We start from the raw sequence: 16000 nt of genomic DNA, 5'->3' as shown, positions 1-16000 counted from the left end.
CAGATATTTCATTACTTTGGTTGATGATTTTACTAGAATCACATGGACACACTTATTATCTTCCAAAGGCAATGCCCTTTTTATAATCAAAGCTTTCACTATGATGGTCAAAGTCCATTTCAAATTTTTTGTTCAATCTTTTAGATCAGACAATGCTTTTGAATTAGGTAGTAGTTCAGAGGCTATATACTTCTTTGCTGATAATGGAATTTTATACCAAATCACTATACCTCACACCCCACAATAAAATGGTGTGGTCGAAAGGAAATACAAACATCTTTTGAAAACTTCCAGAGTCCTTTTGTTTCAATCTAAACTCCCTACCAAATATTTGGGTGAATGTGTGTTAACTGCAACCTACATTGTCAATAGACTACCTTCATCTATTTTAACTAATGCTACTCCTTTTGAAAAACTGCATGGAACTTCTCCTACATATGATCACCTAAAATTATTTGATTGTCTTTGTTTTGCAACTACCCATAAATTTAGAAAAGACAAATTCCAGTCTAGGGCTGTTGCCTATGTTTTCCTGGGTTATCCCTTTGGGAAAAAGGGATATAAATCTTAATCTCTCTACTCATTCTGTATTTCTTTTCAGAGATGTAGTTTTCCATGAACAAATATTTCCCTATTCCTCTGCCCCATCTTCTTCTGTTTTCCCTTTTTATTCTGATTCCTTTGAAGATCCTCCTTCATTTCACTCTTCTACTGCTCATTTACTAACTCCTCCTGATGATATTTCTGTTGTACCTCATGAATCACATCCTGATCCTTCTACTTCTTCCTCCTACCATCAAGAACCACATGTTATACCTGTTTCTTCCTCTGTCTCTCCTCCTCTTAATGCTCATGTTCCTCTTTCTAACACCTTTCTTGTTAGGCATTCTACCAGGGTTTCCAACCCTTTTTCCTACTTGTCAGATTATGTTTGTTCTTCTGTTCTTTCTGCCAATACTGTCTTTATAAATTCCAAGGTTTCCACTACTGAGCTACAGTTGCAGGAACCTCAATATTATCAGCAGGCTACCTCACATCCTGCTTGGCAAGAAGCCATGCTAAAAGAGTTTCAAGCTCTTGAATCTAACCACACTTGGGATATTGTTCCTCTCTCCCCTCACAAGAAATCCATTCCTTATAAGTGGGTGTACAAGATTAAATAGAAATCTGATAGCACTGCTGAAAGATACAAAGCCAGATTAGTCATAAAGGGTGACATACAAAAGGAAGGGATAGATTATAATGAGATTTTTTCCCTAGTTGTTAAATTCACCACTATCAAGTACCTACTCTCTCTCTTGCTACTAAAAGGGGTGGACTGTTTAACAACTAGATGTCAACAATGCTTTTCTTCATGGTAATCTCCATGAAGAAGTTTCTATGAGGGTGCCTCCTGGTCTAGTGGTTTCTAGTCATTCTTCTTCCTCTTCTCCACTAGTTTGCAAACTCAAGAAGTCTCTTTATGGTCTCAAACAGGCCTCCAGACAGTAGTTCTCTAAATTGTCTGAAGCTTTGTGTTCCAGAGGTTATATTTCCAGCAAAAATAATTATTCACTGTTCACAAAGTCCTCTGGTGGCTCCCTGACTGTCTTAGCAGTGTATGTGGATGACATTTTATTGGCATGAGATGATCATTCTGAATTGGATGCTCTTAAGGATTTTTTGGATGCTACTTTCAAAAACAAAGACTTAGGTTGTGTTCACTATTTCTTGGGTTTGGAAGTTCTCCAACAACCCCAAGGTTTCTTGATGTGTCAACACAAATTTACAAATGATCTATTGGAGGAGATTCACTGTGATCATTTCACTCATGTCAATACTTCTCTTGACCATTCCATCAAACTATCTTTTGATATGGGGGAGCCCATTTCTAATCCTAGCATCTACAGAAGGATTGTGGGAAATCTCAATTTCTTATGCCACACAAGGCCTGATATTGCATACTCAGTCCAACACCTTAGTCAGTTTCTTCAAGCTCCTCAAGTTCCTCACATGCTGGCTGCTATACATGTTTTGAGGTATCTGATGAATGCTCCTGATTTGGGTATTTTCCTTCCTAAGTCTAATGATCTTTTTCTCCTAGCTTACTCTGATTCTGACTGGGCCACTTGTGCCCAGACTCGAAGGTCTGTAACTGGATATTACATTACCTTAGGGGGTTGTCCTATCTCTTGAAAAAGCAAGAAACAGCCTACTATATCTCTCTCATCTGCTGAGGCAGAGTATAGAGCTCTACGCAAAGTGGTTGCTGAGATTTCATGGCTTGTTCGACTGCTGGCTGATCTTGGGTTGGTTATTTCCAGTCCTGTTCCTGTGTTTTGTGATAGCCAAGCTGCTTTGCATATAGCCAAGAATCGAGTATTCCATGAACGCACTAAACACATTGAAGTTGATTGCTACTATGTTCGGGATAGCCTACAATCTGGTCTCATCACTTTACATCATGTTTCTTCTTCTGCTCAACTTGCTAACATTCTCACTAAGTCCCTTACATGCACCACTCATCATCATCTGCTTGGCAAGCTTGGAGTGTCAACACCCTCAAGCTTGAGTGAGGGTGTTGAGCTGAATAGAGCACATCTGAAGAGAGGCCCAATGGTTGATAAGTAGTACTGGTTCCAATATGTACAACTGGCCCATTAGTATATTATGCCCATTTTATAGCATGGGTGATTTATTAATTTTGGTAACAGATTCATTTTACACGGATGATGAAATAAAAAAGTATTCCTCTTCTTCTCTCTCGTCTCACCCGATCTAGGGGTTTCTTTCTCATCATTTCTTTCAATTTCTGCAAATAATCATCTTAACAAAAGAAAACTAAACTATTATAGTGAAATGTTGTTATAAAGGATGATTGTTATAGAGAGGTTTGACTGTACTAAATTCAGTCGGTATTTTTCGACCGAAGTTAGTCGGTATTTTTATTATGTAATTAAAAAATACATTGTTTGGGAATCGAACTGGGGGTCTGTACTTTGGCAGGATACTATTCTACCACTAAAGTATTAGTACATTTTGGTTTAAGACTTTATTTTATTTTATTTCTACTCTTTAATTATATTTTTCTGCGAAAATAACCGACCGATTTTGATCGATTTTATTAGAATATAAAATTACCTACCGAAATCGGTTGATTTTTTTTTAAAATGAACGATCGATTTCGGTCGGTTTTTTGAATATTAATTTTAATTTATTTTACATGAAAAATCGACCAAAGTTGGTCGGTTTCTTAAAAAATAAATTTCGCGGGACGCGAAAATAGTTTTTCGCATTTTTGCGCCAAAAACCCGACCGAAGTTGGTCGGTTTCATAAAAAAAAATATTTTGAAAAACTGACCGACCAAAGTGAGTCGGTCGGCCGCTGTCGGTTTTGGCCAAATTTCTAATAGTGTCACATGAATTTAGTAATATTTGCCTAGATCTTATATTTGTACAAAAAATTGATTAAATATAGAAAAATATTAGCTCGAAACTCAGTTATTGATTCGATTATTATTATATATTAATTTAATATTATTATAAGAACTTATAAAGTTAAATTCCTAGATTCGCCTTTGGCGACGAGTACAAGTTAAAAAAATCTATTGATCAATAGTAATCATTACGGCTTTGATTTTAAGTTTTGGTCCTTACCGTGTGCTTAAAAAATATCTATCTTGCTCACAGAATGACCAAGAAAGCCGTGTTTATGATCTTGTTGTAGTGTCTTATAGGCAACAATTAATCATACCAAAATTAGAATTGCTCAATTTGATCCAACTTGACGAAACAGTCCAATCAATTATCAAGAAAATGAAGACAGCAATGAGATTAAGTGGAAGAAGCATCAAAATGTTCTTATCATGAATAGAGTATGTTTTCTTGTCCTAATTAATTCGTTGTTATTGATTTTTGGGGAACTTTGTTATATTATTAGTGCACATAAGCTGCTTCATAAGACTTGTACACCACGTTAATCAACTCAACCTTACCCTATTTAGACAAAGACTTGCGGGAATGTTTACACCAAACCATATTAGCTATTTAATAAAGTGAGATTATGTACTAGTAATTAACTATGAATAAGTGCAAGAAACCTATATACAAGCACATATTATGTATCTATTCGCTCAGTGTAACTACGGGGCGCGGATAAATTTTCAACCCCCACCCCTTGTTTTTCAACTTACAACATAGGTTTTAATATAGGTAACTGTTCGTGATACATGGAATTAGTAACCTAATAAAATATGAAATAAATTATATTTTTTACTACGCTTTATTAAAATACACTGATAGTATAGAAATTCTATACACATGAATATATGCGTAAATTCACATCAATTGTCACGAATTATCATTAGTAGATTCAGTAACCATCTCAAGAGGTAGATTTAATGAATTAGACTCACTAATATTATACATTATCATAGTGGATGAGGAATTAACGCCTAGTACATATATGTAAAGACAAAAAAAATGATCCAATTTAATTTACATATAGTTCGAATTAAAGATAATGTGTACGAATATACTTTGATTCGGGATTTTTTACACAAACAGTCGGTCAAACTCAATATTTATTTTTTTTAGCCGGTATACATAGATTACATATCTCTCTCTCTCTCTCTCTCTCTCTCTCTCTCTCTCTCTCTCTCTCTCTCTCTCTCTCTCTCTCTCTCTCTATATATATATATATATATATATATATATATATATATATATATATATATATATATATATATATATATATATTTAAATATTCATCCTTTTGGTCGCTATCCCTATAAATATCTCAACAAAGTAGTAGCTTTAGTTCATTAGTTGTTTGTGCTTCACTAGTCATCTAAACAAAACCAAACACCTTTCCTTTGGCCTCTCCTCCTTTTATCTTTTATATCAATCCTCATCTTCAATAACACCACTCTCAAAACAAATGAGAAACTTATTCCCCATATTTATGTTAATCACCAATCTAGCATTCAACGACAACAACAACAGTAATAATATCATCAACACGACCTGCAGAGCCACCACAAACTACCCCTTGTGCCTCACCACCCTCCACTCTGATCCCCGTACCTCCGAGGCCGAGGGGGCGGACCTCACCACCCTCGGCCTCGTCATGGTAGATGCGGTAAAATTAAAGTCCATCGAAATAATGAAAAGTATAAAAAAACTCGAAAAATCGAACCCCGAGTTGAGACTACCTCTTAGCCAATGTTACATAGTGTATTATGCTGTTCTACATGCTGATGTAACTGTTGCTGTTGAAGCTTTAAAAAGAGGAGTCCCTAAATTTGCTGAAAATGGAATGGTTGATGTTGCTGTAGAAGCAGAAACTTGTGAGTTTAGTTTTAAGTATAATGGATTGGTTTCTCCAGTTTCTGATATGAATAAGGAGATTATTGAACTGTCTTCTGTGGCTAAATCTATTATTAGAATGCTATTATGAGGAAATTAAAGAACCAAAGATACAAGGTTCTGGTTATGTTAGTTTATTAGTGCTGTAATAGGATTTTTATATTCCTGTGTTTTTTTTGCTTTTTTTATTTCATTTGGGTGCTTGTGTGTATATGTGAAAATGAGTGTGAATTATGTCAAACATAAACATAGATTAGAAATTACTCCTGCATAATTATGTACAGTTTTTTATATTTAAGTGTATTTATCTCTTTTCTTTGAGTGTGTGGGTGTGCGTAAGCGAGTGTGATCTTTATTATACTTAGAAATTTAGAATTTAAGAGGGGAGCTTTGGAGCAACTATAAAGTAGTCTTCATATAACCTACAGGTCTCGGGTTCGAGCTGTAAAATCAGTCACTGATACTTTCATCAAGCTAGGTTGCTTATATTATACCCCAAGAGGTGCGGCTTTTGCCCTGCGTGAATGCATAATGCTTGTGCACCGGGCTCAAGCTGCCCTTTTTAGAGATATAGAATTTAATTAACTTTTATATATATTGATAATATAAAAATATATAAAATTGGAATAACTAACCTGAAAAAAAGGTACAGGCTACTATTACAACAAATTATAAATACACTAGTAGTACAAATATTACTTTGCATTATCGGTACATATAAGCTAAATCGTTCAAAAATTACTAATTGACGTAGAGTATATGTGTCTGTTCAAGTGTATTACTTATGGACGTATGGTTTTAATATTTTACACTTATTTGTTTCGAGAGGAACGAAAAAGGAAAGAAAAGAAAGGGAATGATGGCATATGAGAACAATATTATGGTGAATCACCAACAAAGGTTGTTATAGATTGATAAATACTTTTTTAATCCTAGAGGTTCTTGGTTTCGAGCCTTGGGTTTTAAGCCGCCTTCGTTATGGAGCACTTTTACCTCCCAATGTGAACACTTTTCGGCACGTATTTTGATTTAATCGGGTCACAATACCAATACTGACTACCGAGTGAAAGAATAAAAAAAAGATCATGGTGAATCGCGTAAAATAGTACGGGCTAGCCAGTTTTCGGACTGGTAATTGAAAAATAGCCAGCGTTTGCAAAGTCATTGAAAAATAGCCACTATTTTGCTGCAACACGGACTGGTCCAGCATAATATACTGGATATTGGTGCACTTGTGTATGAACTTCCAGCATATTATGCTGGAACTCCAACACGCGGAAAGTTCCAGCATAATATACTGGAGATTGGAGCACATGTGTATGGACTTCCAGCATATCATATTATGCTGAACCAGTATATTATACTGGAACTCCAGTATATTATGCTGGAATATTTTTCTGATTTTGAATAGTGTTTTCGTTCAGATTTATCTTTACATGAAAAATGACTAAATTTTGATTACTTTTGAAACTATGACTATTTTTTAATTACTACTTATAAATGCTATTTTTGAATTTCTCCCGTGAATCGCATCGCCTTAAAACTATATAGACGGAGTATATATCTTTGTTTGTGCGCCACTTATTTTGTCAATGTTTCAACTATTAAAAAGAAAGTAACAAAAATGAAACTTATCGTCACAACAAACATTAAATACTCTATCGGGCCCTATCTCAAAGATTTGGACCTAATTCATATCTTATTTTTTGGTTTAATCATTCGGTAGTTAGAGGCTATAGGTATGACTAATTTGAATTCGCACCACTAAGTAAAGGATAAAACGTTATCTATTAGAAGTTCTCATTCACAGGGTTCGAATCCAAAACTCTAGTTAAAAATAAAGATATCAACTATCCTATATGCTGAAAATAATTAATTTTTGACCCGTAGTTGAAGTTTAATGCTACTAAAAATTTATTCTTGCTTTTCTGATGATGGTTTAGTTGGTGCGTCGACATAAAGGAAATATTCTACGAGGTGATGGTTTGCTTTCACTTCTTTTTTCTTTTCTTCAAAGAGTATCTAAACCACTTGCGCTATCTCGTTTAGGAAGAAAAAAACAGCTTAAATTGGATTTTAATTTATAACAATAGTATTCGACTTAATTTTTGAACATATTAATTCTGTAATGATAAAGTTATTTCTGTGTGACGTATAGGTCATGAGTCTTTCTCGGACCTATACATTGGGTTAGGTTGTCTACATCATATTCTTGAGGAGCGACCCTTTCTCGGACCTTGCGTGAACGCGAGATTCCGCGTGCATCGAACTATCCCTTAATGGTATAGGTGCTTAATCATTTTATCCACCAAAGTAGCTGATGAAAAGAAATCATTTAATATTTTTGTCTATGTTACAATTTGAATTCTGTCAAATAAAAATTATGTTAGCCTGTAGTTGTCATCAAAACTTAAAACCGATTTTCATTTTTGTTTCTTCAAAGATAACTCTGAGCTTGTCAATTTTCTGTGCCATTTCAACTTTATTGGATGTCTCCAAGATTAATCTTAAATCTACTAGGAATAGGATCTGCAAAGATCTTCCGCTATTTTCTTTGAATTTAACAAGTTCGAGAATTAAAATTTAACCTTTGCTTCGAGCTTGCATATGAATGTACGCTTTCCCTTAATAAAACTAATATGATTGAACAAAAGAAAATTAAAAATCAAAACCTTACACAATAAAATAATACTAAAATTTGAGATGTTAAATTAATATTTGCTGGATCTACCAAATTTTGCGAATCTTTGCAAAAGGCCAGGGAGGGGATAATAGTATTATTGAGATTTACCGGTACTCAAATGATCACATCAAATCAATGAAGACAAAATATATAATGCTTATATGATGATAAGTTTTTAATTTGGAGTTTTTACTGCTAATATTAAATTATTTGAATTGATTTAAATATTGAGTGTCCTAAATATTTAACATGTGATAGTATCTCATTGCATAAATATGTAACGAATATCCTGTTTAACATATGATAATTGTGAAAGAAAGCATTGAAACAACGATAAAGTTATCTCTGTATGACCTATATATTATGGATTCGAACCGTAAAATTACTTATAAGAGTATAGCCCTTTTTCTGAATTGTATATGAGCACGGGATGTTTTAGAAGGAAGAATAAAGTCGTGAGATTCGCAAAAAAAAGTGACTTTTTTCCTATTCGTCTTCTTCCTTTAGGACTGTCTGTAAAGTGGAAGTGACGTTTAGATAAATATGATTCGTATCTAGTTTTAGACTAAATAAATCTCCAGTGAACACATTTTTTTTGTGGTAAGTTAACATATAAAAATGCATACCATAGTTATTTTATTAGGTAATCATGGTTATGCTTTAAGGTTGTGTAGTAATATGGAAAGTTAGAAGAAAAGCAAAACTGATGTAGTTGTTTTGCCTAAAGATGAATGATGATCTGTACCCCATTATCTCCAAAAAGGAAAGAAAAATAAAGCGAGAACAAGAATATTAGTATGTATTAAAAAAATAGAAGCATATTCTTATCTTTAAAGTTTAAACTTTAAACTAAGAGAATAGGGAAATTTGCAATTGTAGTACTTGAAATATAAGCAAATTATGATATTGGGCACTGTGATACATAATTAAGCATATTTTACCTTCAACTAACTGAAAGGTGCACTTACCTTCAAAATCGAAAAACAATTAAATTTGTAAGTGTTTTTAAGGATATACGGATTAATTTGATACAAAATGATAAATTGAGTTAGAATAGACAAGTAAAGATATAGTAAATTCAAACCACGCGAGTAGGATGATTCCAGACTTAGTGAAGCATTCACCCTCAATCGGAGCTCACAGTGGACAATTTTGATGAACGAGAGAAAAAGCTTACAATAATAGTGAAAATATTAGTATATTGCTTTGGAATGCATCTTACAATGTGTCTAATGAATTATCAGACCCCCCTTCTGTTTAACTGATTATTGGTTCTTCATCGATACGTACCGAGATCCATGCCGTGATATCCAGTCGGTCGAAGATATTACGGCCTTTTGTTGGTAGGGCTTGATTGCCCGACAATGTTCTCCGAAGTCTTTCAGGATTTGGATCGATCTCGAATCATAACCTTGATATTCTAGAGGGCAGGCATCATGCCCCCGGATTCTGACTCGATGAGACCTTTGCTTCGATTCCGATCCTTCGCAATCATATCTCGAGCTAGTTTTATCCTATTGGAGGTCGGATTATATCATGAGCTCGGTTTTTACCCGTATACAGATAGTCTTCTCGTTTCTCAGAGAGCAAGCTGACGAGAAACGACATGAGCACCACGATTCCTTCTTCAATACGCCGTGACAGAAATGCAAAAAGCCCGAAACGTCTCGTCAGTCATGTTATAATGGCCTTAAATGCAAGTGACTCATCGGTTGGCTGTTCTTGGACGCGAAGCGTCGCGAGGCCCCTATAAATACCTCCTTCTTTGTTCTTTTTTTACTTTACGTTCAAACCTCTACCCTCGTGCCTTTAGAAATTCAGTACCATCTTTTACACTCTAACATTTTTACCTCCGTTACTCAAGTACGTTGCAGAATTTTACTCGTCTTCTACTCAAGCCAACACATCTAAGCTGTCAACTTTCACCCTTTCTCTGTCTTTTTCAAGTTTTTCCCATACAACAATGGCCAAAACCTCCAAATCTGTTCACCAAAAGGTTGCTTCTACCTCCCAAACGACTGTCGGAACCAACGAAACCACTTCCAATGTGGTCGACCTCGGGAGATCTGCTGTTAACATGCTTACCGATAAACCGGCTCCTGAGCCTCCCTTGAAGATATTCATTCCCGGGGGTTGTTTGATCGCTGACGACTTCAAGGTTGAGAAGCCCTCTTCGGTGCAGGGTTGGCGTGAGGAGGCATCGAGATATATTTGCTCGATTATCAAAGATGATCTCTCCTTAGTCCGAAAAGACTGCAACTGGGCCGAAAATGATATAGTGGTCCCCAACTCTGAGGAGGCCATTACCACCCACGTTGACGGATACCTAAGTGTCTACACTTATCTCTTTATGCTGGGCACGGTGGATCCTGTCATTATAGATTTTTGTAAGAGGTACGAGGTATGTCTCGGCCATATCCACCCATCGTTATGGAAGATCGTAATCCTCATTCGATTTTTTGTGAACAAGATCGACTCATGTCAGTTCACCGTAGATCATCTGCTCCGTCTGTACAGTCCCCAAATCTTCCGAGGGGGACTAATAAAGCTCGTGCGTTGGGCTAGTAAGGCCTAATTTTCAAGCATCGATGAAGACCAGGATCAAGGTTGGTAGGGACCTCAGACTTGATTCCGGGCGAATCTAGGCCATTCTCCGAGAAGTGGAATGCATCAGTAAGTACAACTTCTCTTTGAATTTTGATTTCATGCTCATCTTCCTTTTTCCACATTGGTGTTTGTGATAGCACAACTGTCGCTCAAGTCCCGAATGTCGTTCCTCGGTTAAAGGAATGGATCGAAGGCATTGTCTAGCAGATGCCCTATTCCGAGCGCTCGTGGCACAAACTTTCGAAGGGCTGTTGGGAGGCCCGTTCTCATAGTAAAATCTTTTTCCCGAATAGGTTGTGCTAGGCTTCTTCTTCTAGCATCACGTTCTTATTATTTTTTCTTTACTTCTCTTTTGCAGGTTTACCTAAAATCGACGAGCTTAGGCCTCCGGTTGGGGACGAGGACTTACCTGCCGATTCTTCTGCTTCGGGACAGCCCGGAACCATAGCAGGGGAGAAGAAAAGGAAAAGGGCCCCGAGTTCCCCGAGCTCGGAGAAAAAGAAAACGAGAAGGAGGCTGGTTCGTAAGCCAAAAGAAACCTCCATCTCTCGAGTGCTTGCCTCAGAATCACTCCTCCGACTTAGAGAGGAGCCCGGGGAGGATCAAATCTTTATGGCCCACGAGCCGTCTGTCCCCGAGGAACGGGTGGCAGCCGAGGGGGAAATGATGGAAGCTAATCTCCCTCAGGTTCGCAAGGCTGATGCCGAAGTGAGGGCCGAGAACTCTCGAGACGCCGGCTCTACCCCGCCCGACATTATAGATATTTCGGGATCGCCTTCGTTCACAGAATCAATGTTCGATGAGTCCCGAACGACGAAGGAGTGATCCCCCGAGGGGGTCCATGGAGCGGACGATCCCGTCCGAGGCTTTTTTGACGGTGTAGACTCATCCGCCCTGGAAGATTTCACCGGATTCTGTGACTTAGAGGTTCCAAGGAAAAGTCCACCCTCGTAGGTCGGCGGGTCAAGCTTGAGCCCGAGATTGATCAATCGGTTCCCCACTCCGAGCACGGATCCTGGTCGGAAGCAGTTTGTCATTATCACAATTCCGGAGGATGCCCGGATTCTTTCACCTCCGTAAGGATAGCTAGTTACCTCCAGTGCCTGGTAACCAAAGAAGACCATGCAAAAATAAATGAGATAGCTGCGCCATGCATATTCAACTAAGCACAATAGGCGCTGAATTGGGTAAGGTGTTACCAAACTTTTTATTTTTCAACTTTAGTTCTTGATAATTCTTATATCTCTTATCATATTTGCAGGTCTCGGTTATCCACCATAAAACCTTCCTCCGGTACTAGGATGAGCTGAGCCAACTCGAGGCCGACGTCAAAGAGCTTGCTGAGAAGAGAGACATGTATAAGCTTCTCAACGAGCAACGTGAAGGAGAAGTCAAGAGCCTTCAAGCCGAGTTGGATGCGTCTCACAAAAAACACGCCGACCTGGTGAAACAGGTAAAGATCTTTGAAGTTAGTGATGATGAGCTAGACACGGCGTCTAACGGTCAGAATTCGCAGTTCCAGCAGAAGGTTGATCGGGTCGACCAGTTCCGGGTTGAGATGGACGAGGTCAATGTCATGGCCGAAGAGTTGAAGGGCAAGATGGACCGATTGGCTTCGGAAAAGGAGACTGCCCGGGAGCAGCTGGCCTCGGTAAAGGCCCAACTTTGATCGGTGAAGGAAAAAGCTGAAATCCGATCCCAAAACATCGAAGACCTCCAGTCTCAACTGGGCTCGGCCGCTGCCGCACGGGATACCCTTGCCAAGGAGCTTGAAGCAGCCAAGTCAGCAGCGGAAATAACCAGGGCCGACGCTGAAGAGATGGTGGCCCAATACAAAGTTGATGCCGGGGTAGCCTAGGAACGCCTGAAGGCCATTGACGAATATGTGAGGTGGAAGTCCCGGAGGAAGGCTCTCGAGAAAGTTCATGCCCGAGGATTCGATTTATCGGCCGAGATAGAAAATGTTAAGAGGCTCGAGGTTGAGGCCAAAAAATCAGCGTACCCCGAGGATGAGGATGATTCCGAGGGTTCGGGCGGATCCGAGGACGGGGAAGACCCCGATGGCCCTCGTGATGAGGCGGGCTCCGGCGAAGATCTGGCTTCTTAGGTGCCTTATAGAATTTTCTTCGCTTTTGATCTTTTGTATTTTTTTGTTGAGGCCGTTTGGCCTTTGTAAAGATTTGTGTATATATTCAAGACTCTTTTTTCCATTTGACAATTTCTAAGTTTGTTCCTTTTTGTTTTTTTTCTTTACGATTGCAAAGATGTTGAATGCCTTAGCACGTAATAATTAGGTCTTGTTCGGAGGTTTGCACAATGCTCGTTCTCAATATTATTTTGTTTAAGACTCATGGGGCTTGGTATGACCGAATCTTTCCCCGAAGTATTTACTAAGAATTTTTTAGATTATAATTTTGCCGAGGGTAGTCTTTGAACATGTTTAAAATTTTTGAAGGCCTTATGTTTTGGTTACGAATTTCGGACGTCTCCGAGACGTTCTAGGACGGCCATAGCCTTTTAAGTTTGGGTGTTGCCTAATGGGCATATTACCCCGAGTCATCCGGACTTGCCCGGGACAACAGTCCCCGAATGAGGATGGTCATAGCCTTTCAAGTTCTGGCACTACCTAATAGGTTTTGTGCCCCCAGGCTTCGTAGCCCGAGTTAACTGGGCTTGCCCATGACGACAGTCCCTGAGCGGGGGTGATCTCTTGGATTCGGACAGAGGTGTCCCTTGGGCCCGATGTCCTTAAGGAACAAAATACAATAGTTTTTAAGAGACAAAATATGTATTTACAAGATTGCAAATATGTACAAACTTCATGTTATGGCTTAAGTGGTCTATGTGGGCACGGTTCATTTGACCGTTTGGCCCTTACAACAAATCTTATCCATCAAGCCCAGCCTTGTTTGAGCACGAAGTTTCCTTCCTTGCTAAAATCATTATCCGAAAGTCATGGCCCCAGTATTCGAGGCCGATCTTAGAGAAGGCTCGGATACTGTTGATGTGAACCTTGACTCCGGTTCATAGTCGGTCTTCAATTCTAAGTTAGCACGATCCACTGTTTCCTTATTAAAAACCTTGCCGGAAAACCCATTTAGGACAAAATCGGTTCAAGAAAAAAAAGAGTGCAACGCGTGCGTTCAGGCCTAATAGTTGCATCATTCTTTGGCCGTTACTTGCGAGCGTTAGACCATAGCAGTATTATCATTTTAAGTTGGTTATGTTCCAGTTGTTCAGTAGCCGTTCACCGTTCACCGTTTTGAGTTTGTACGATCCTTTGCATGAACCTTCCCAATTAGGTGATCTCGATAATTCGATATGGACCTTCCCAATTAGGTCCTAACTTCCCTTCGTTTTGGGTTCCGGTGCTCAGTGTCACACCTCCTTTTTTCCGAGGGTTAGAGGAGTTTTTTCCAATTTAAGTGACATTATTCGAAATGAAATTATTTATTTAATCAGAGTCGCCACTTGGGATAATTTATGGTGTCCCAAGTCATCGGTTTATTTTAAATCCCAAATCGAGGAAATTGACTCTTATTTATGGTCTGCGAACACAGAAAACCGGGTAAGAAATTCTGTTAAGCCGGGAGAAGGTGTTAGGAATTCCCGGATTCCGTAGTTTTAGCACGATCGCTCAACTATTAATACTTCGCCTAATTATCTGATTTATTACCTGTTTTAAACCTATTGTACATTTACCTTTGACCGCTTTTAATTATTTATGGAATTTATTTGATCAAGTCGCGATGTCGCGCACTCGTTTATTTTTGTACACATTGCGAATCGCGTCACGGGAACTGTACCCACGATCTATAGCATGTTTATTTTAATTAGTATTAGAAGTTGTGGTCGGGTCACATGAAATGCACACCTAAATTGGGGATTAAGTATCATGACTATGCTACGGGAACCGTACCCATAGTCACGATGATTTATTATTAATCACGCCTAAAGCAAGCTACGATATTCATGAATTATTTTTCCTACTTTGAGATTATTGTGAAGTCATGAATTATGGATATGGAGTTGTGGAGGAAATGGAATACGAGTTTAACATATTCTTAATAAGTTGACAACATTGTTACTCTTATCGGATTGGATCAAACGAAAATCGATCATTAGGCATATTATCTCAAATTAAAACTTCACATGCCCAAATTCTTTTTCTTAAAATCAACTTGACGGCCCCAAAAATATCACCCAATCAACTTTTAGCATAATAATAAAATACAAAAAATCCAACAATGGATATCTAAACCAAAACTCGAAGACGACTCTTTGACTTAATGTACAAGCATATGCATAATAATTACTGTGACCTCATGTGAAAATTCCTTATCAAGAGAATCGTGAGGCAATATTAAGCAAAGAAACATTAAACATTCAAAATAATTAATTTTCTCAAAACACTCAAATCAACAACATAAGGGCCAGCGTTCATATATTTATAAAGCATGAAGTTAAATAAGGAATTGAAACAGTAAGGAATGAAAGGAATTGCACCTTAAGGATCGAACCTTTTTATTAATTTAAAAGTAAAACTCCAGCCACATACATGATAGTTAACACGAATCGGCAACTAAACTCAACCAAACGACCACGACCGCGCCGGAGAAAACTCGAACAGAACCTCTCAAAATTTGCAAATGGACAGCTCATCGACTTTTGATGGAGGCTTCAAGGAGTTGTTTCGGTGAGTTTCATGATGGTTTCATGGCTGCTTCTGGTTGTCAAGGGACTGGTGTGCTATGGTGTGGGTTTTTGACGAAGAAAGCATGAAGAGGGAGATCAAATTTTTGCTCGACGACGCTCAATTCTAGGACTGCTCTTTTTCTTTCTGATTTTGAGAGCAAGAAGAAGATCTCTCCAGGTGGGGGATCTGCCGTTTCTTAGCTTTAGGAATTTAGGTTCGCCCCTATTTTGGGAAGATTAGTTAGGTTTTATTTGGGGTGAAAAATTAATATTGGCCCTTGGATGAAAGTGGATTAATGACTATGATTAAGGGAAGGGTTTGATGGGTGAGAAAAGGGTTTGGGCTAAAAGAGATTGGGAAGAATGAGCCTTTGTCTTGTTGGGCCACTAAAATCCAAAAATGAGCTCCCAATTGCCCCAAATTCAATTCTTTCTCATTGAACAAAAAATAAAAATAAAAATAAAAATACTACCAAAATATACTAATTAATAAAATAAGAAATATTATAAAACTATTTTTATATTTTTAAACTTATATGTTTTGTGGAAATTAAAATTAACAGTTGACTGAAATCCTATTAAAATAAAAATAAGTAAATATTTTTAAAATACTACTTTTAAATATTGCGCGGGTCAAAATTACGTGCTTACAGCTGCCCCTCTTTACTT

The 16000-nt window shown here is 37.9% G+C and overlaps 1 protein-coding gene across 1 annotated transcript; it reads left to right on the top strand.

The window, feature by feature from the left end:
* Positions 1–4774: 4774 nt before the first annotated feature.
* On the top strand, positions 4775–5667 carry LOC107792252 (cell wall / vacuolar inhibitor of fructosidase 1). Its single transcript, XM_016614445.2, has one exon. The coding sequence runs from the start codon at positions 4919–4921 to the stop codon at positions 5435–5437; it is 519 nt and encodes a 172-aa protein (XP_016469931.1). The 5' UTR covers positions 4775–4918; the 3' UTR covers positions 5438–5667.
* Positions 5668–16000: the final 10333 nt, after the last annotated feature.

Source organism: Nicotiana tabacum, chromosome 15, assembly GCF_000715075.1.
Source record: "Nicotiana tabacum cultivar K326 chromosome 15, ASM71507v2, whole genome shotgun sequence".
Classification (NCBI taxonomy): Eukaryota; Viridiplantae; Streptophyta; class Magnoliopsida; order Solanales; family Solanaceae; genus Nicotiana; species Nicotiana tabacum.
Note: the sequence above shows the minus strand (reverse complement) of the source record. Positions and strands in the feature narration are given on the sequence as shown.